The 22,665-nt window shown below is 35.1% G+C and overlaps 2 protein-coding genes and 1 long non-coding RNA gene across 3 annotated transcripts; all 3 read left to right on the forward strand.

Moving 5' to 3' along the window:
• The first annotated feature begins 4,447 nt into the window (after positions 1-4,447).
• Positions 4,448-4,840, forward strand: LOC112803945 (uncharacterized mitochondrial protein AtMg00820-like). The gene has a single exon (XM_025847394.1). It carries the CDS (start codon positions 4,448-4,450, stop codon positions 4,838-4,840), a length of 393 nt encoding a protein of 130 aa, XP_025703179.1.
• A 2,396-nt stretch (positions 4,841-7,236) lies between these two features.
• LOC140184617 (uncharacterized) lies at positions 7,237-9,607 on the forward strand. Its single transcript, XR_011881716.1, has 2 exons — positions 7,237-7,599; positions 9,038-9,607. It is a non-coding gene; the product is annotated as an uncharacterized lncRNA (long non-coding RNA).
• A 1,822-nt stretch (positions 9,608-11,429) lies between these two features.
• Positions 11,430-14,769, forward strand: LOC112802499 (WAT1-related protein At5g40240). Its single transcript, XM_025845742.3, has 7 exons — positions 11,430-11,915; positions 11,996-12,061; positions 12,148-12,261; positions 12,560-12,809; positions 12,922-13,080; positions 13,176-13,327; positions 14,478-14,769. Exons 1-7 carry the CDS (start codon positions 11,725-11,727, stop codon positions 14,662-14,664), a joined length of 1,119 nt encoding a protein of 372 aa, XP_025701527.1. The 5' UTR covers positions 11,430-11,724; the 3' UTR covers positions 14,665-14,769.
• The last annotated feature ends 7,896 nt before the right edge of the window (positions 14,770-22,665 follow it).

Consider the following 22,665-nt stretch of genomic DNA (forward strand, 5'->3'; position numbering starts at 1 on the left):
TGTGAATTTTTTGCCCCGAAACGGGATACTACATCCAGGAACCCCTGCTATCTCATGGCATCTGAGTCTAGAGTTGAAAAATGCGGCGGGTACTGTTGAGTTTTCGAGCTCGATGATCCACTAGCCCCAACAAGAATGCTCCTCCCTATATCATCATATCTATCATCATCAATCATGACGGGCTCTACATCATCGTCATCCCCTAGTACATCTTCCACGACATCTGGTTCTCCAACCTCCCAAAAAATCAGGATCATAAAGGAGTATTTCTGTTAGCACCTATTTCTGCAATCTCATCGCAGTGTAGATCAGCTGCGAAAGACGGAGATGCCACTAAATCTCTCGCAAATGTCATTACAGGAAGAGATGAAGACGCAACAACATGAGTTGAACTAGAGGCTGCTGTCATTGATACTGATTGACGATTTCGGTTTGATCCTCTTGAACTAGAGACTGTAACACCCTAACTTTTGGCATCTTGTGTTCGTTCCAAAAGTTCAGGCGTTGCTTACCTCTAAACCTTTTTTATTCTATACTATCTTTATTTAATATTGAGCTTTTGCGAATACAAAGTAAAATTTTAGCCAAGAAAACAAAGAGTCTGTACTTTAAACCATTTAATCACAAATACATACATACATACATACATACATATATATATATATATATATATATATATATATATGGTAAATTCTAGCCTACCCTTCCTATAATAACATGTAATTTACCCTCTGTGACATGTCATCTTTTAATTGGTTGCTATGTTAACTATGGTTAAATTATTAGTAATTAAATTATAGTCCAAAGTGGGTGATTATGTAATTAAATACCTCCAAATTTAATTTCAATGCCATCCAGAAATCCATATCATCATCTTTTTGTAGAAAAAATATACTTATGAATTATTAAAAGATTTTGGATATTCATTAATATATTTCTTACATCCACCTCTTTACGATAAATTCAACTAAATTATATATCTTAGTAATAAATCAATCTTAGTAAATAATTAATGCTTGTCTTAATGTATGTAAATAAAATTATATGGAGGCAAAATAAATAAATCATGGAGTGAAACCATATAACTTTTTATATGTTTTATAAGGGCAAATCACATAAACAAACCATTAGAATTTTAAATTTATCTAAATGTCCTAAAAAATATATTATCCTAAAAAAATGTTACATGCATGTCTTAATTGATATTTATATATAAATCGAATTTATTAAATTTGAATTAACCATTTTAGTGTTAAATGGAATCAATAAGATTCGAATCAGTAGGCTTAAATGTAAAAAGATTTTAATTATATTGATTTATTATAGTTTAAAATTCGAATTAGTAAGTTTGAATGTAAAACGATTTTAATCATAGTAAATCAAAATAACAAGCTTCGTATTTAAGCTCATGGTTTAGACCTTCAATAAATCGAATGAAATAAATTCAAGTAATAAGCCCCTAGTAAATCGAATGAGCTGAATCAATCATCTGCAACTATTTCCGAACTTCTTACACTTTTCGTAATACTTGGCATGGTTTGATTCCAGCACTTTGTACTCAACTTCACGGCAGATACTATAAGTCTTCACACATAAGACGATTTCCTTTTTATTTTGAAACTGTTGATCAAATTAGAACTCAGCTAGACTTGTGGTATCGTGTGAATTTCTGGCCCCGAAACTGGATACTACATCCAGGAACCCCTGCTATCTCATGGCATCTGAGTCTAGAGTTGAAAAATGCGGCGGGTACTGCTGAGTTTTCGAGCTCAATGATCCACTAGCCCTAACAAAAATGCTCCTCCCTATATCATCATCTCTATCATCATCAGTCATGACGGGCTCTACATTATCGTCATCCCCTAATACATCTTCCACGACATCTGGTTCTCCAACCTCCCAAAAAATCGGGATCATAAAGGAGTATTTCTGTTAGCACCTATTTCTGCAATCTCATCGCCGTGTAGATCAGCTGCGAAAGACGGAGATGCCACTAAATCTCTCGCAAATGTTATTACAGGAAGAGATGAAGACGCAACAACATGAGTTAAACTAGAGGCTGCTCTCATTGATACTGATTGACGATTTCGGTTTGATCCTCCTGAACTAGAGACTGTAACACCCTAATTTTTGGCATCTCATTTTCGTATCAAAAGTTCAGGCGTTGCTTACCTCTAAACCTTTTTTATTATATACTATCTTTATTTAATATTGAGCTTTTGCGAATACGAAGTGAAATTTTAGCCAAGAAAATAAAGAGTCTGTACTTTAAACCATTTAATCACAAATACATATATATATATATATATATATATATATATATATATATATATATATATATATATATATATATATATATATATACTTATTCAAAGATCCTCAAATACTAGTCCTACCCCTCTAAAAACCAAAACAATAAATGACGAGGAAAAAATAAAATCTAACAACTCAAATCGTAAACATAATCTTCTATGCTCCTGTACCTCTGCACTAAACCTTCGCACCTGTAGTTGAAAGGGGTGGAAATAGGGGTAAGAATTGGGAAGTTTTTAGTAAGATAGAGGTGTATAGTTATGTTCATTTTATTATTTGTCACACAGAAATTCCATAACAAAATGCTTACAATCTTCAACAGATGGCCAATAGCAACAAACCTCACAATACAAATAACTTCAACAAACCAGAAATACAGAAAAAATCACACGTCAAGAAGCGCGCACACACACAATCGCAGAAACACATATCACAGAGAAGTATGCGCAAACAAGTATGATGCATGTCAGTCATATGGCTGATGAGTTCATTTGTCGTTTATACAGCCAATCCGACATGTCCAGTAACTAATCCGAACATCGTCCTCTTGAAAACTGGTGAGCGGTAAATTACCTCAATCCCCTCCATCTATGGGTAGTAAACCATCTCGATCCCCACAGACATTTTTAATTGAAAAACAGCACACACGTGGGCAGTAAATAACCACGATCCCCACAAACACATTCACAACTCGTGGGCGGTAAACAACCACGATCCCCATGTCTATCGCGACACTGAATAAGCAGTACACCACCACGATCCTTGCCAGGTCATAACTCAAATTCAAAATCATAATCTTTCAAAATGTTGACTCAGAGCAAGTGGGACTAAGCCACAACCCTTAGATACTACTCAGGTCCTTCCAAATATCAAAATTTCTCTTTAAAAATAATTTAAATCTATTTCTCTTTCTTTAAATTTCTTTTTCACCAAAACAAAAGTCTCAAATCAACTTTAAAATTCATTCTTTAATTCCATTTAAAAATAAAATCCCAAAATAGAACATAAACGACAATTTTTAGAGTAATTTGAGAGGTTTTAACTCCAACATGTTAAAACCTTTTAAAATACCCTAAAATGAATATGGTTTGTGACAATTTTGCAAGAGCTAAAATGCACAGGATTCCATTTTCTAATTCTTTAACTATTTACACTGCTCTTTTGCAACTTATATATTCTGATGTTTAGGTCCAACTCTTGTGATTTCTCATTTAGGTTATTGATATTATGTGATATTTGTTGATGCATTCTCTCGTTACACTTGTTTATTTCTCTTAGTAAACAAATTTCAAGTGTTTAATGCCTTTATTCAATTTAAAGCTTTTATTAAAAATTTAATCAATCACAAATTGAAATGCCTTCAAATTGATAATGGAAAGGAACATATATCAAATGCTTTTACTACTTATCTTTAGCAAAATGATATTGAGCATAGATATTCAAGTCCTTATATTCATGAACAAAATGGAAGAGCTGAGTGAAAACATCGTCATTTCACTAAAATGGCCTTGGCAATGCTCTCTACAACTGGGATGCCTCTCACCTTCTGTGATGAGGCGGTTCTGACTTCAGCTTATTTGATTAACAAGCTACCTACAGAAACTCTTAAAGGAAAGTCTCCTTATGAACTCATTTATACTCATAAACCTGATTATAATTTTCTTAAAGTTTTTGGTTCATCTTGTTATCCTTACTTCGTTCTATACAATCAAAACAAATTTAGTTATAAATCACATCAGTGCATTTTTTTGGGCTATGCACAAAATTATAAAGGCTATAAATGCCTATCTCCTACAGGTAAAGTTCACATATCTAGAAATGTGGTGTTTGATAAAACTATCTTTTCCTACAAAACCTTATTTTCAAATTCTGATATGGCTATTGTCAACTCTGTACAAAACATAAAATTTGATGTTATTCCTAAGATTTTAGCTAAGAGTTGTAACAAGAGAGATTTTCAACAAATTTCACAACCATCCTCTACAGAAACTGTTTCTACAACTTTTCTTGGAGACATTGAACCACAATCTCAAACTTCAACATCTACTGACCCTCAATCTTATTCTATAGATTATTTACCTTCTACTATACAATCTTATCAACTTGGAGCTAATCCAACCACTAGCACAGAGACATGCCTCCCCCTGCCCCTTCAATTGAACCACCAAAGAATAATCATCCTATGGTCACTAGAGCTAAAGCTGGTATTATCAAGGCAAAAGCTCTCTTGACCAAGGTCACCAAAGTAGAAGCTGACACTATTGTACCTAAGAATGCATCTGCAGCTCTGAAAATCCCTTATTGGTATGAAGCAATGCAAGATGAATACAAAGCTTTGATGCGAACAATTACATGGCCATTGCTTAATATACCTAATAGTGTTAAAGTTATTGGATGTAAGTGGCTATTTTCAGTTAAAAGACTACCAAATGGACAGATCCAAAAGTATAAAGCTCACCTTGTTGCTCAAGGCTTTCATCAATCAGAGGGATTCAACTTTGAACAGGTTTTCAGCCCTGTTATTTGACCTACCATAATGAGATTAATCCTAAGCATCACAGTGTCTCAGACTGGATAGTGAGGCAATTCGATTTCAATAACGCTTTTCTTAATGGAGAGCTTCATCAGACAATTTACATGATACAACCAATTGGCTTTGAGATTAACTTAGAATCACAAGTTTGTAAACTAAATAAATCACTCTATGGCCTTAAATAGGCTCCTAGAGAGTGGTTTATGAAGTTAAGCTCTACCTTATACTCTTTCGGTTTAATAGCACCAAGAATGATATGCCTCTTTTTATAATATAAACTACATCTGTTATTTACATATTATTTTACGTAGATGATATTATTATAATAGGGTATGATGCAATAGAAATTGACCTTATGATTAAACAATTAGCCAAAGTGTTTTCCTTAAAAGATTTAGGTTCACTAAGCTATTTTCTTGGAATTGAGGTTTTTAGAACAAACAGTGGCCAAATGCACTTGTCTCAAACTAGGTACATATATGACTTACTATCCAAGGTAGGCATGCAAGATTCAAGTCCCATGCCTACCCCAATGTTATCCTCTCTTCAACTTACTACTACCGATTCAGAATCTTTTGAAGATCCAAAGTTGTATCGTTTAGTCGTAGGCTCTTTACATGATGCTACTATTACTTGACGTAACCTTTGTTTCACAGTATGCAAGGTTAGCTAGTTTATGCATGATCGTAAACTTGCTCATCGGAAAGCGATTAAGCGAATATTGAGACATTTGCAAGGAACCAGAGATCTGGGGCTGCTCTTTCACAAGTCCCAGGATTTCAGACTTTATGGCAAATACCTCGTAGTAGGGATTGACTACTTTACTAAGTGGATCGAGGCAGAACCATTAGCAACTATCACTGTCTAAAGAAGTCAAAATTTTTTCTACAAGAACATTATCACTAGATTTGGAGTACCCCACTCTATTACCACTGATAATAGAACTCAGTTTACCGACTCAACCATCAGAAATTTGGTGGCCGACTTAAAAATAAAGTACCAATTCACATCGGTGGAACATCCCCATGCCAATGGACAAGTTGAAGTAGCCAACAAAATTATATTGGCCGGGTTGAAGCGCCGATTACAAGAAGCCAAAGGGTCATGGGCAGACGAGTTTTCCCAAGTCCTGTGTGTATATCGAACAACCTCTCATTCCACAATTGGGGAGTCACCTTTTCGGCTTACTTACAGAATGGAAGCCATGATCCATATAGAGATCGCTGAAGAATCACCTAGGATTATATTTTATAATAAAGGGGCCAATACCAGTGCACAAAGGGAAGAACTAGACCTCCTTCTAGAAATCTGAGAACGAGCTCGGGTTAGAGAGGAAGCACTAAAACAAAGAATGGCCCTAAGGTATAACTAGAAGGTGATCAAAAGAGGCTTCACCACAAACGACCTCATACTAATCCAAAATGACATCGAAATTTAGAAGTCGAGCAAAGGAAAGCTAGCAGTAAATTAGAAAGGACCCTACAAGATTGTTGAAATCTTGGGGAAAGGTTATTACAATGTGTCCGACTTGCAAAAAAGGAAACTCCCGAGGTCTTGGCACGCATGTAACCTAAAGAAGTACTACAGTTAAGAAGCCTTGTTCCCTGGTGTACTCTTTCTCCTAACCTTAAGATTTTTTTCTAAAAAGGATTTTTTGTAAAGGAGGATTTTAACGAGGCACCAAAGCAAGGGCTAAAAGTTCCTAAAACCTTTAGTAAGTAGACTTATGTAAAGGAATTTCTCATTTATCAATAAAATTTCTATTTTTCTTCAAAGATTTTTTATTAAAAATGTGTTAATTTAAGCTCGACAAACCGCGAAAATCATTGTCTGACCTTAAATGGTCGAGTTGATGAAGCGATGAGGTACAAATTAATGTAAGAATTTATATAAACAACTTGTAAAAACCGACCTCAATGATAGGCCGAAAGAAAAATGACGTGTAAAAGTAACTTAGCAAAGTCTGACTACACGAAGTCAGAACTTGAAAAAAAGAACCTTTATAGAAAAAACTCACTACTTAAAATTAGCATAAAAAAAGGTTGATAAAGTAAATCATCGTGCTAAGCAACTACCCTACTTCTTAAAAAATACCTAGCTTCAGTTAAGCACAAAGGTTTGAATACCAACAGTCATTAAAAGCCACAAAAGTATTCAAAAAGTTACTGGCTATTACAAAAATTAAATGGTGTTTGCTGATGCCTATAGAAAATTGCCTAATTTATTAAAAAAGAATAATTATTAATATTTAATATAACAAATATAAAAATAAATTATTTTTAAATATTTAAAATTTACCATAAAAAGTAACTTCGACAAATTGGACGCCAAACTTATGGGCATCAAAGAATTTGCCAAATTAAATTGTCCAAATACCCACAGGTTGGGCTATCTCAAACATCACTAAAATAAAACTATAAAGAAACTATGAAGTCGTGACAAAAAGTAGATTGAGGGCTTCACCAGTGTCGACATCTTTACCTCGGACGGGAGGGGTCAGAGGATGCACCGAAACCGGAACGGCAGGGATAGGACCAAGAGGCTCTAGGGTTGGCACGATCTTCCCATCTACAACAATATTGTCTTGACTGAATAAAGAGAGATTGACCTCGAGAGCCAGGACCCAAACTTGGGCCTTCAGATTCTCGAACATTTTATCCATCCCTTCGACTACAGACTTTTGAAGAGAAGCATATTCCTCTTTGGCATTCTTTAACTCTTCTTGAAGGTCGAGCTTCTCTTCATAGACCCAGGTATAACTTTCTTGTGTCCTCTTTTTAATCTCTTCTGCTATAGCCGCAGCAGCCTCTGTCGTCTTCACCTAGGCTCGAGCTTTTTCCAGGTCGGACTTCAGCCTGGATTTTTCCTCTTCTAATACCTCTCTCAAACCCCTTAGTCTCTCCACCTCGACTCGGGCAGCATCAAGAGAACTTTGAGTGACATTAATAGGAGTTTTTCTTGACTCTGTGAGAAGAGAAGTGCACACTCCTGCTAGTTGGATGCTGCTGCGGGCCATAAGATGGAGGTGATTTTGGATAGCTGCATCATCCATACTTATGCAACTATGGGGGAGGATATTCTTTTCACTCCAAGCGAACCCATCGAACCCCTTGTCATAAATGCTGCCTTCTTCAGCAGTTTTTTATTTCTCATAGGCAACCAGATTTAGTTAATAATATTCCTACTAGCATTAACTAGGCTTTACAATCTATCTTTACCTTGGCGCCAAACTATAATTGAAGAACTTACTGCTCTCTCTAAAACAAATACATGGAATATTATTAATCCACCAGAAAATTCCAAAATCATTGGTTGTCAATGGATTTATGCCATCAAATGCCATCCAAAAGGTGATATATTGAAATATAAAGCCCGCTTAGTTGTCAAAGGCAATAATCAAATTGAGGGCATTGATTATGATTAGGTTTTTGCCCCAGTTATTAAACCCACAACAGTAGTGCTTACTACTGCATTGACGAATAATTGGCAAATTCACCAATTTGACTTCAGCAAGCGCTTTTTTAAATAGGAATTTACAAGAGCTTGTATTGATGAAACAACCACCAGGATTTGTTCAAGGTGATAGTACTCAATAAGTCTATCGATTACATAAGTTTTTATATGGACTCAAGCAAGTTCCAACGTCATAGTTTCTTAAATTATCCACCACTATGGCTCAATTTGACTTCTTAAATATCAGGTTAAATCATTCTTTATTTGTTACACGTGATGGAAAGCTTATTTTATACATTCTTGTGTATATTGATGACATCTTAATAACTGAAAATTATTCTATGGCTATACAATCTACTATCACTCAGTTAAATAACATCTTTTCTCTCAAGAAACTTGGTGAATTTAGTTTCTTCTTAGGAATTGAAGCACACAAGTTAACTTCTAGTGCTATTCATTTGTCACAAACTCAATATATTTCTGATTTACTTCAAAAAGTTGGTATGAGAGAGGCTAAAAGTGTTCCAACACCAATGATCACCTCTATCAAATTGTCCAAACAGAAAGCTAATGAATTTGATAATCCTTCTCTTTATAGATTCATTGTGGGCTCCCTTCAATATGCAACATTGACGTATTCTAATATCTCCTTTACTGTAAATAAATTGTCACAATATATGTAGAGGCCTCTTCATAGCCGTTGGAAATGTGTCAAATGCCTATTTTGATTCCTGGCAGGTACTGTTTCTCATGGATTAATATTTCATCCTAGTCATGATTTGCGCTTATTTGGCTTTATAGACTTTGAGGGCTTGGATGTAAAAGATTGTAGATCAACTTGTGGTTTCTGCATCTACATGGGATCCAACATAATGACATGGTCAAGTAGAAAGCAAGCTTCTATGAGTAGATCAAGTATGGAAGCAGAATATAGAGCTCTTGCCACTACTAATTCTAAAATAATTTGGATTCAAAATTTGCTATCTGAACTCAAGGTCTCTTCATCAACCATTCCTACCTTGTATTATGACAATGAGAGTGTTGTTTTACTCGCAGTCAACCCAATTCTTCACAGTAGAACCAAATATTTTGAGTTGGACTTACACTTTGTAAGGGATAGAGTTAATCAACAAAAGCTTCATGTGGTTCATGCATGTTCATTCACGAGAACAGCTTGCAGATATATTTACAAAGACATCATCGTTAGATTTGTCTAACTAGCTATGCCTAGTGTATGCATGAATATACATGCTGTAACTTTGATCAAGTCAAACAGAATAATAATAACAATTCACACAATTCAAAATTTATTTTTGTCTGTAATCACATTCCTCTGTCCTATTAGAACTCTATCAGGTGGTGGAGAGACAAAAACGGAAAAACTGAAACTGAGAGACAAAGATTGAAATAAATTTCAGTATTCTATTTGGCGCAAAGTGGGAGACAGAAATTGAAACAAGAATAAAACTTTAATTTAATTTGTACATATGGTAAAATTGGAATTAATTAATTGAAATGAGAATATTTTAGGTATAAAATGTTATTAAAGTTTCAGTCTCCATTTCTAAAAATTTTAGTTCACTGGTTTCTATCTTTCGGAGGTACAGTACTGAACCAACTAATCTCAGTCTCTCAGTCTCTGTCTCAATATCTCGAAACAAATGCTACTTCAATAATGACGAAAGAATTAATACAAATTAAAACATAATTAGTTAGGTAATGTAGTCAAATAAAATATTAAATAAATAATTAATTAATTAACATATTTAAATGAATCGATTAAAATAAATAAAAAAATATTTTTTAAAATACATCATATCAACTATGTTATTAATTAAAAGAATTTTATTTTAATAATGTATAATAGATAATAAATGTTCTGTTTCGTAGTACCCATCAATTCTAATTTAAAAACACCTTTTTTTCTCTTATTTTCACGTTTTTTTCTTTTTCTCATTAAATTTCTTTTTGTTTCGTCAAATTTGGATAATTTCCTTTTTGTAGACTATTAGCCTTCCTTAGCCATTTATTACAACACGACAGATACAAATTAAATTCACTACTGAAAATATTATCTAACCTTATTTTAATTTTTTGTCTACTTTAAAATACAAAATAGAATAAACGTAATAGTACTTTATCTTCACCAAAAAATCATAGTACTTTATACCGCTCTGTTCTTGTTTTGCTGTAACTCACATCAAGAATTCAAGATTGGAGGTATATCGGGAATTAAAGAAAAAAAATTCTCCAAATCGTATAGATAATTCAACATAAGATGTGGCATTAGCTATGTTAAAATAAGTACTTCAGTAGCTATTTCATTAGGTCCTGAATTGGATCCCTCAATTTTATGAATGCAGAACACTATATCACCACCAATATAGTGTGATTTTTAATGGAGGTTTAGGTGACAAAGACATTTCATTAGTCCTGGTGGTGGATATCTTTCAAAAATAGAAAAATTAATCTATTAAACATGATGTGCACTTATTACTTGAAACATTTATGGCCTTAACACTGGTTTCCGTTATGAATATTATACTTTCCTAAGAGTGCTAATAAGTAATAAGGCTTCTTTTTGTTCTGCAGTAAATTCAGAATTGACATGAAATAACATATTGTGACAATAAAAATAATACAGATAGAAATTATAATGACAAACACAGAGAAATTGGTAATTAGCTTTTTTTTTGCATAGAATTTTTTAGGGGTTTAAATTAAAATCCCCACATATTATAAATAAAACTGTCTTGAAATTGATTTTGTTAAAATATTTGAGAGATTTTTTAATGAAAAATTTACATTGTATCTAAATAATAATGTCGATAGTTAAGAGTTACATTATCCCTCGTATAAATGGACAAAAATCGAATAATAATAATAATAATAATAATAATAATAATAATAATAATAATAATAATATGAATTGGGATCACAAGTTACAATCTCCAATCTACAAAACAAAAAAAAAGTGAACATGGATTATTTAGGAGAAAAAATAAAAAGAATAGAAGGAAAAGAACAACGGTAGGAAGTACAAGTCAATCCAACCATTCCACTATAAAACTTATGATGTATACAAATCATCATCGAATATATATAGGATCAGTTGCAAATTCTTATCTTCAAATTGAAAGTGATCAAATTCAAGTGTCCTCAAGTAACCACTTTCCATTCCTACTACTTTAGTACTTTGTCCAGTTGTGAAAGTGTGGTCATAAGAAAACAGTATTAGAGACCGGAAAGTGGAGGATCAGTTTAATCCAAAACAGATATTTTTTATTTTTTATAAAAAGAAAGCTGTCACTATCTTGAAAAACATATGTTCCATACAAAATGAATAAATTATTTTTTGTACAACATATAACTCAACACATAAATTCCGAACTGTGAACAAGAGTACAGTAAGATAGAGATATTTGATGGATAGAAGGGGTTGTTACAAGGAATTGGTGCCATTTGTGGTGCTTGTGGCGATTGAATGCAGCAACACAGGCTTGTTCACTCTCTTCAAAGCAGCCAGCAATGGAGGCATGAGCAACTATGTCTTTGTTCCATATGCTTATTCTGTTTCAACCATTGTACTCTGTCCTATCACTTTCTTCTATAGAAGGTTAGTAATTAGCGACAAACCCTCCAAGAAAAAAACATCAACACTTGATGGATTTATATGAATTCATCTTGTTTTTGCAGATCAAGAGTGGTTCCTCCACTGAGTTTCTCAATCATTTCCAAAATTGCCCTGCTTGGGGTCATAGGGTAAGTACCCTTTTCTTTGAGTTGACTATTGGAATTCACCATCATTAAGGCTCTTTTCACCCTTAATTGTTGTGAATTTTTTGCAGATGTTCATCACAGATGCTGGGCTATGCTGGAATTAGTTACAGTAATCCCACACTTTCCTCAGCTATCAGTAATCTCATTCCTGCTTTCACCTTCATACTTGCCATCATTTGCAGGTTCCTTTCTCTTTCTCAATTTATGGATTTACCTGTACAATCATCATTTGCTGCTCAAAGAAGAAGAAAAATGAAAACAAAAATGGTCAGAAGATAATAAAAATCACTCCAAGTCAAATCAAAGTTATCTTATTTTGTATTTATTAATTACAGTTGGAATAAATGATCAATATTAGATATATAAGTGATGTAATTAATAATTTCTTTCTGAATCAGTATCTTAGTATCTTACCCTATTATCCATTCTTGTTCCGTGTTTTGTTTGTTTTTCACAATGCTATTACTACCACAACTTAAGGATGGAAAAGATAGATGTAAAAACTAGAACAACCCAAGCTAAAATTGTGGGAAGCATAATATCAATAGGAGGTGCATTTATAGTGACATTCTACAAAGGCCCATCCATCATTATTGCTGATGATTCCCCTTCTCTCCATCTTGTTCAACGATTAAATGGAAACTTTGAATCAGTGGATACAAATTGGGTCATTGGTGGCTTTCTTCTCACAACTGGCAATATCCTACTCACACTATGGTTCATTCTACAGGTACATATACTTTTGTTAATATGAACATTTTAAAATACATCTTCTTAGACTTAGGATAGTATATGTGATATTTTCTGAACTTTATGACGATTCTATGATAATTATTTGACAGGTGGAAATCTTGAAGGAGTTTCCAGATGAACTATCTATGGTCTGCTTTTACAACTTGTTTGCTGCCATATTTGCATATGCTTTTGGTTTAATAGCAGAGACAAATCCAAGTGCTTGGAAACTAAGACTAGATTTATCATTGGTCTCCATAGTTTGCATTGTAAGATTCCTGCTGCAAATTCAATTTTCACCTGAAAATGAAAGCCTTATGCAAAACTGCAAAAGTGTTGATGATGATACATTTTGTATTTTTAGGGAATATTTAATAAGTTCTTGAGCAGTGCAATATATGCATGGGGAATACACTTAAAGGGTCCTGTATATGTAGCAATGTTCAAGCCACTCTCAATTGTTATTGCTGTTGCCATGGGTATCATGTTCCTTGGGGATATTCTACATGTTGGAAGGTAATGATTATGTTCAATTTTCTTTTATTCATTTTTTTCTTTTTGAAACATGGTGCTTAAGTAAATAGAGAAGAATTCCATATAAACAAAGCAATTTACATTCCCTACACTTATCAATTTTGTGTTTGAATTTGATGAAAAAAAAAACGCTACTTGCACACCAAAAATCAGCTACAAAGTATATGTGTATAAATACGTGTTGTTCAACTTCTTTTTTAATGTGTATTTTATATTTCAATATGTATTCGAATGGATGGCTGTTTTTTTATATACACGTAGTATTATTGTTTTTAAATCATCAAAGAGTGAATCAGAACATGTATGTTACAGTGATTTCAAAGAAGAGTGTTGAGAATATGTTAGATTAACAACTAAATATTAGGCCAAAAATATAGCCGTGGATATAAAATTCAAAAATGTTATGCACACATTACAGGCATTTTGAGTTGGTATTTTAAACCCAGTAAAAATGTATTGGAAACTTTGCATCAGGCAGAACTCATCCATGAAATTTTCACCTCAGTTTTTAGCCAACATATCCTTAAGAGAAACATTGGTGAAGAATCCTTAATGAAGAATCCTTCATGCACCGCTCTGCTTCTTGAATTTTTCCCATATTTCCCTGGTTGAATATATAGAATGAAGCTAAGCAAAATCTTTTTTTTTTCTTATATTTTATTTGTATTTTTTGGATTTGGGGGGGGGGGGTGTTACTTCTAAGAACTGATACCTCAAAAAGAGTTGATTGTAAAAACCAAGAATTTCTTTTTTTCCAAAAAAATATATATCTAATTGAAATATGCTGGGAGATACCTACTCCTTCTTGTTTTTTTTTTTTTTTCTTGTGATTTTTCACTGATCATATCAAAATTTTCTACTGATTCTGAGACATTACTGTCACACACATATACATTAAAAGAAAACTATAATGATATAATAATATGGAAAGAGTTTCAAGTATACCAGAAATATTAGTGTTTCAATAATTATAGCAGTTAATCTTAGTCATAAAATAAATACATAGGTGAAATCAATGGCTAAAATCACTGGAACGCCGTTATTTCCGGAATACTTGGAAATTTTCCTATAGTATGAGGCTATTAACCCATTTTTTTTATTTTCATAACATGATGGTCTCTGAATTATGCAGCATAATTGGAGCTACTGTAATATCAATTGGATTTTACACTGTAATGTGGGGCAAAGCAACAGAGGAGAAGGAGGAAGAAGTTGTTGGAAGCCATGAATCACCAACTACTGAGCATGAACATGTTCCTCTCTTGCAAAACTGTAAAACAGTAAATTCTCAAAAGAATGTAGATGTAAATGTATGGTAGACATAAATGAATACAGCTCCAATGAAAGCTGTTTAAATTATAAAGAGAGTGTATACCAGAAACTTTAACATATATATTGATGTTGATATAGAAAACAATTACAAAGACGGTGTATTATCCTTATTAGATAACACAAGATAAGCTTCAACAACATATAACTGACCCCATGCAATTTTCCTTTTTGAGAAAATTACTCTAAAAGATCATTAGTTGAGTTTTATTAAGAAAACTCTTTGTACCAAAAGCCCAAAATTATTAAGAAAGATTGGTTAAAATAAGATTAAAAGAAAACAAAAATTTATAAAAATAAAACTTTTTAAGGCATAAGTAATTTATTTACTTATTACTAGCTAGTATAAATTAAATGAAAACGAAAATTTCAGCAAAAAAGTTTTCATAAACGTTTTAATCTAAGCTGCTAAACTGATCAGATTCATGGGCTCCTGGCCATAGCTTTCTGCCAAAATAATGAAAATATTGAGTTATGATGAACTCTGATGTTGTGTGCTCAAGGACTAATTTGCATATTCTTAAAATAAAAAAAATAAAGTTTTATTATCATGAGTAACATAGGGTCAAATGTAAAATTGAAAGACCTGCAAATAAAATTCTTCTTGACCTAGTGCAATTAGAATTTGAATTTATTAATTGCTTAATTTGATACGAACAAACCCGCTCGTAATGGGCCGAATATAACAATTGCAAACCCGACAACTCATGATGGGCCGAATGTATCAATTTGGATCCAACAAGCAAAAGAATAAGAAAACCACATGTGTAGATGAAGGATTATGAAGGGTGATGTGAGGGTGCGTTACAGGAAATTCTTATAGTATGCTAAAGTGGAGAGTTAGTTACAACAATAGAGAGAATGCATGTGTATAAGGAGAGAGGAGTGTAATGGAGGAGGATATGCATTTTTTATATGGGTTGTTATAGTAGTCTTTCTTGAGTCAGGGTTGCTGCTATTGTTGATTTACTACAATTATATTCTCACTGTTTCATTGATTACTTGATATTTTCCTGCATTGTTATATATCCTCACTTGATGATTTTGTCCTGGTGTGAATTGTATTTTTTGGTTACCTATTAATTGGTGCTTTCATTGAGAGAATCGGAGCCATGGCGGAAGGAACACGTCTGAACCGATTAGAGGAGCTCACATTGTCGAATAAGCAAGAGGTCACCACCCTTAGCCGCAGTCTCGTGAAAGCTAACGAGAGGATCGCCGATACGCAAGCTCAGCTCACGAACATGGACTCTTCCTTACGATCCATTGAAAAACTGCTTTGTGAGAATTTGAAATTGAAGCTTAAGGTGAATGATTATGGCTTCAATGGCGACGACACCATGGAAGGTGGTTCACGGGCAGGGTCTGTGAGTGTGGGGGCTGAGCAACCGTGGCCCTGACTCAGAGTGAAAGTCACCGATCTACCAATGTTCGACGGTGAGGGGGTGGAGGATTGGGTGTTTCGGGCCCGCCAATACCTAGAGACTTTTGAGATACCATGAAACAATGAATTAGGGTATTGTCATTTCACTTGGTAGGGGCGGCTTATGCTTGGTACTAGTGGGGGATCAACAACAACACGGTGTATACATGCGAAGCGTTTTTGGAGGTGATGGTCCTCGGATTTGGAAAGAACCTCTATTATGATCCCTCGAACCGCCATTAAAGAGTTGAAGCAAAGTGGATCAGTGGAAAAATATCAATGTCAATTTGAAGAATTGACCAACCGAGTCAACGGATTGAGTGAAGAATGGATAATCTCACTCTTCGTAGCCGGACTCAAGGAGCCATTGAAGTGTGAATTGCTCTTGGCCCAATCTACCTCTTACGTACAAGCTGTCTCCATCGCCAAACTGCATGAACAAAAAATGCGGTAACTGCGGGCCTAGCTAGAAGCACTAGTAGTAAGTCCATTACTCAACAAGCCCAATCCGATTTACACCCAACCGCACTCTCAATCCCATTAACACTAATCAGAAAATTCAAACTAATCCCACCTCTACCAACCCCACAAACCTTGCGATTCTCCATTCCACCAACACTCCCACCAAGGCACCCCAGCCACCATTCAAGAAATTAACTAGTGTTGAGATTCAGGCTAGACGAGAAAAAGGATTGTGTTACTATTGTGATGACAACTATGCACCGGGACATCGTTGCAAGGCTTCATATCAATTGCTCATTAACCAAGTTGGGTTGGTCTAGTGGTTAGCTCACTAGTCCGCTTAAGCAAGTGTCGGGGGTTCGAATCCCGTCTTGTGCATGCAGCAACCCATTGGCCAGCGGCAAACCCTTAAATGGAGCTCAGTACCGCGGCGGATTAGTCCTTGGCCTGCCGGGCTGGGGGATACCGTGGGAAACAAAAAAAAATATCAATTGCTCATTGGGGAAGAGGAACTTCGGGAGTTGTTGCAAGAAAGGACGGAGGGTAATGGAAAGGTACATGAGTTAGAGACCGAAGAAGCAGAGAAAGAGGGTGAACGACAGAATCTGCGAATTAGCCTCAATGCTTTTTAGGGAAAATTTCACCCTGAGACCCTGCGTGTGAAGGGTACCCACGCCAATAAGCAGCTGCTGATTTTAATCGGTGGGGGTAGCACCCATAATTTTATCAAGGGGTCCATAGCTAAGAAGCTCAATTTGTCTCTCACTCCTATACCTGTATTAAACGTAATGGTTGGTAATGGTGAATCCATAAACTGTGCTGTAAAATGTTGAGACCTATCACTATTGGTGCATGGATACAGATTCTCCGCGGACATGTACGTATTGGACCTTAAAGGAGCAGATGATGTGTTGGGTGTACATTGGATGATGAGATTAGGTACCATCCGAATTAACTACATGGAGCTATTTATGAAATTTAAGGAAATGGGGACATGGATCACATTCATGGGTGAACGATTGCTGCGAGAGACAGAGCTTAATTTCGGGGAGCTACGAAAACACAGCGGAAGTAGTAACATTACTTCATTGTTTCAATTGGCAGCAATTCCATCGGTGGAAAGCCCGTTCCGGAGGTAGAGGAAGTGGCTATCCAAACAGTTATTGAGGAATTCAATGATGTTTTTGAAGAACCAGAACAACTTCCCCTTTATAGAGCTATTGACCACCTCATCCACCTTACACCGGGTGCTTCTCCAGTAAGCATTCGATCATATAAATATCCCTATTTTCAGAAGGAGGAGATGGAGCAGTTAGTGTCAAAAATGTTACAAGCAGGGCTGATTAGGAATAGCCAGGGTGCATTCTCAAGTCCAGTATTACTAGTAAAAAAAAAGGATGGTGGTTGGCAATTCTACGTCGATTATGGAGCTCTGAACATGATAACAATTAAAGATAACTTTCCAATCCTTACTATTGATGAAATTCTTGCTGAGTTGCATAGAGCTAGGTTTTTCTCCAAAATTGACCTCAGGAGTGGGTATCATCAGATCAGAATGCGTGAGGAAGACATAAGCAAAACAATATTTCGTACTCATATGGGTCACTATGAGTTTGTAGTGATGCCTTTTGGCCTTACTAATGCACCTTCCACCTTCCAAGCGACAATGAACAAGGTTTTCCAACCATACTTGAGGCGATTTATTGCTGTATTTTTTGACGACATCCTGGTTTACAGCCCGTCCTGAGAGGAGCATCTGGATCATTTAGTTCAAGCTTTACAAATCTTGAAAAAGAACCAATTCTTCGCCAAGCGTTCTAAGTGCGCCTTCCTACCATAACAATTGAGTATTTGGGCCATGTGATTTCGGGCGAAGGGGTTAAGGTGGATCTAGCCAAAATCGAAGAAATTGTAGCGTGGCCTGTTCCTAAGTCTCTAAAATAATTAAGAGGCCTCTTAGGGCTGATGGGGTATTACAGGAAATTCGTAGCACAGTATGCGCAGCGAGTGTTTCCATTGACAGAACTTCTCAAGAAGAATGCATTCCAATGGAATATCGCTGTTGATCAGGCTTTCCATCAATTGAAGCAGCTGATGGTTCACACCCCAGTGTTGGCTCTCCCTGATTTCACACAGCCCTTCATAGTGGAGACTGATGCTTCGAGTACTAGCGTCGGGGCAGTTTTATCACAAGGGGGACACCCCATAGCCTAATTCAGCAAGAAATTGGGAGCTCAGTTATCTCAAGCATCTGCATATGTCCACAAGCTATATGCAGTAATTCAAGCTGTTGCGAAATGGCGACATTACTTATTAGGGCAGAAATTCTTAATCAGAACTTATCACCAAGGTTTGCGGGAGCTAATTACGCAGGTGATCCTTACCCCAGAACAACAACACTACCTTTCTAAATTGCTTGGATATGAATTTGAGATTGTGTACCGCCTTGGGAAGTTTAACAAGGTTGCGGATGTGCTATCCAGGCTAGGGGATGATGAGCATCACACACAGCTCCAAGCATTCACAGTAGTGCAGTCCAATCTTTTGCAAACCCTGCTCCAGGCTAATAACGAGTGAGGAGATGATTCAGTTGCAAGAGAAGCTATAGAGGGGGTACATTACCTTCTGATATGTATTCAAGGATAGGTTGATGACATACCGAGGTAAAATTTGGGTTTCGAATGTTGCTAATATACGTGAGACGTTGTTGCACCAGTTTCATTCATCCTTGACTGCAAGGCATGGGGGTATTTTGAAAATGTATAAAGGGTTGGGTGAGCTGTTCTTTTGGCTAGGCATGCACCAATATGTGGTTTGATTTGTCAATCATTGTGTGGAGTGTCAGTGTACAAAGTATGTCACTGCCAAGCCACAGGGACTCTTGCAACTGCTTCTGGTTCCGGCAAAGCCTTAGGAAGACATTAGTTTAGACTTCATCACCACACTACCAAATTCCAATGGTTTTACTGTAGTGTTATTAGTGGTGGATTGGTTCAGTAAGACAGCTCGGGTTGCGCCGTTAAAGATGGGGTTCACTGCCAAATTGGTTACTCAGAAATTCAGCAATTCCGTGGTGAAGTATCATGGCTTCCCAGCCACTATTGTCTCAGACAGGGACCCTCTTTTTCTTAGTCATTTTTGGAAAGAATTGTTTCAGCATTGTGGTACTAAACTGCTTTATAGCACGGCTTATCATCCTCAGACGGATGGGCAAACCGAGGTTGTTAATTGGACCCTGGAGCAATATCTGCGTGTGTTTACACATGCTCATCCAACCAAGTGGTCTGCCTACCTCAATTGGGCAGAGTTCTGTTACAATAATTATTTTCACTCCACCATTGAAATGTCACCACATGAGGCCTTGTATGGGTTTGCTGTCAGAACTATAACCGGCTATACTAGTCGCTCTTCTTTGGTCCAAGATGTGGATGATATATTGCGAGTTAGGGAGATTCTTGACATGGAACTCCAATTTTTCCTCCAACAAGTCCAAGAACGCATGAAATGCTAAGCTGATTCTGATAGACATGAAAAATCATTCAATATTGGTGATTTAGTTCCCTTAAAGCTTCAACCATATCGGCAGGGGGTTCGTAGTAACGCGAGGACATTTGAAGCTTGGTAAGAAATATTTTGGACCATTTAAGGTGCTCCAAAGTGTGGGAACCGTCGCTTACAAACTGGAGTTGCCAGATGGAAGTGCAATTCATCCCGTTTTTTCATGTTTCACTATTGAAGGAGTTTAAGGGTGAGTCCATTGTGGCAGGGGGCATCAACGAGCTTCCTCTTGCTTTGTCTTTTGAACCAGTGCCGGTAGCCATTATAGATAGTAGAACCTTGCAGCTTGATGATGGGTCTCAGGATGTTTAAGTGTTGGTAGAATGGCAAGGAGCACCAAGAGAAAAAGCAATATGGATGAGTTGGGCTGAGTTGGTGAGAATGTATCCTGTGAAAGACCTTGAGGACAAGGTCATTGTAATGGGAAGAGTGATTGATACGAACAAACCCACTCGTAATGGGCCGAATATAGCAATTGCAAACCTGACAACTTATGATGGGCCAAATGTACTAATTGCAGATCCAACAAGTAAAAGAATAAAAAGACCACCTGTGTGGATGAAGAATTATGAAGGGTGATGTGAGGGTGCGTCACAGGGGATTTTTATAGTATGCTGAGGTGGAGAGTTAGTTACAACAATAGAGAGAATGCATGTGTATAAGGAGAGAGGAATGTAATGGAGGAGGATAGGCATTTTTCATATGGAAGGTTGTTATAATAGTCTTCCCTAAGTCAGGGTTGCTGCTATTGTTGATTTACTATAATTATATTCTCACTGTTTTATTGATTACTTAATATTTTCCTGCATTGTTATATATCCTCATTTGCTGATTTTGTTCTGGTGTGAATTGTCTTTTGGTTACCTATTATAATTTGTATAGGATGGACAGTGGTGAAATTATATTTGTCTGATTCGTAATGTGAGGAGACCAAAACAGTCAAAATTAAAAATGATACACTTGTGTAGGAGTAGAGGTAGGAGGAAAGTCCGAGTCACTTTTGGTTAGACAATTCCATTGTTTTGCAAAGTTGCCTTGTGAGGTATTATCTTCATTTAATTATTATGATTTTAGTATCTTTGTATATTTGCAATTTTGCATAGTAAATGTCATTATTATTGCTTACTAAATGTACATTACTTTAGATTTGTGTGTACATGTGTCACATACAACATAAATTTTTAGTGATACTTTGACTAATGTTAAAGAGATAATAATTTAAAATTATTTTATTTAATTTAATATTTATAATTTTACATATTTAATATCTAAAAGTTACATATTTATTACATTTAATATTATGTATTTATTTTAGAAGTGTATATAATCTTTTAAATTAATAATATTAGAGTCTATATGTATAAATAAAGTCATATTTAAAGAATTATGTGCATTCATATTTTTTATTGAGATATTTAAAAGCTATATTTGACTGCTGAAGTTCTCTTTTAAAAAAATAATACGAAAATATTTATTTAAAATAAGATGAGTATTTTATTTAAAATATAAAAATTTAATTTACATCTATTGGTATTAAGTTTAAAATAATCAATAATGTTCCGCATCCATGTAATTTTCTTAACCAAATCCAACCAAGTTATTTTCCTTCACCCATCGTGCCACATTTTCTCTCATGCTTTTATAACAGACTTTTAACATAAACCTCTTCAATGTAAAGCTTCTCTTCTTCTCTTCTTCTCTGCTTTCTCTGATTTTTTTCGTTTTCTTCTTCGTTTTCTTCAACGTAAAACTTCGTTTTTTGCTTCATATTTGTTGTTTTCAGATTTTGATCTGCATTTGAATAGCGTATCAAAAAAATGAATGATTCAAGTTCAAATCAGTTGAATGAGAGCAATTTGGATTATTCTTTTAAATCGAATCAAGTGGATGAGGTTTGGATTATTCAATTTTGAATTGAATGGAATGAAACACAATTGCTAAATCCAGTGTTGTTTATAAACACAATTTTCAGTTCATTTGGTATTATACAATGGTTTTGTTTTGATAATATTTTTGGCTCATTCTAGAACGCAGGTGTTTCTGAATTTGAATTTATATAATGGATAATCTTCGGTTCATTTGTTATTACACAATGGTCTTGTTATGATAGTATTTTGGTTCATTCGTCAATAATTTTGAATTGAATGGAATGAAGTGCAATTGAATAAAGTGATAATGAATAGGATTTGGATAGAATATAGGAGTTTCTGAATTTACAGAATTCACATATTTCAGTTCATTGGTTATTACACAATAGTCTTTTTATGACAATATTTTGGTTCATTTTACAATCCAGGTGTGTTGTTGATGAAAAATTTGTCCCAAAAGTTAGGATGACTTTCAAGACACTAGAAAGTTCTACAAAGATTATTCCAAACTTGCTATTTTTTTTTTACAAAAATAAGAAACACCACTTGGAAGGGAGATGAAATTAAGAATCAATTAATTACATGTAGTAGAGAGGGGAAGTGAAAATCTAAGATATCTCTAACTCTGAAGAGAAATCCCTCAGTAGGAATAAACTATCCAACCGGGATTTATGTACATA

The sequence above is a fragment of the Arachis hypogaea genome, chromosome 5 (assembly GCF_003086295.3).
Source record: "Arachis hypogaea cultivar Tifrunner chromosome 5, arahy.Tifrunner.gnm2.J5K5, whole genome shotgun sequence".
Lineage (NCBI taxonomy): Eukaryota > Viridiplantae > Streptophyta > Magnoliopsida > Fabales > Fabaceae > Arachis > Arachis hypogaea.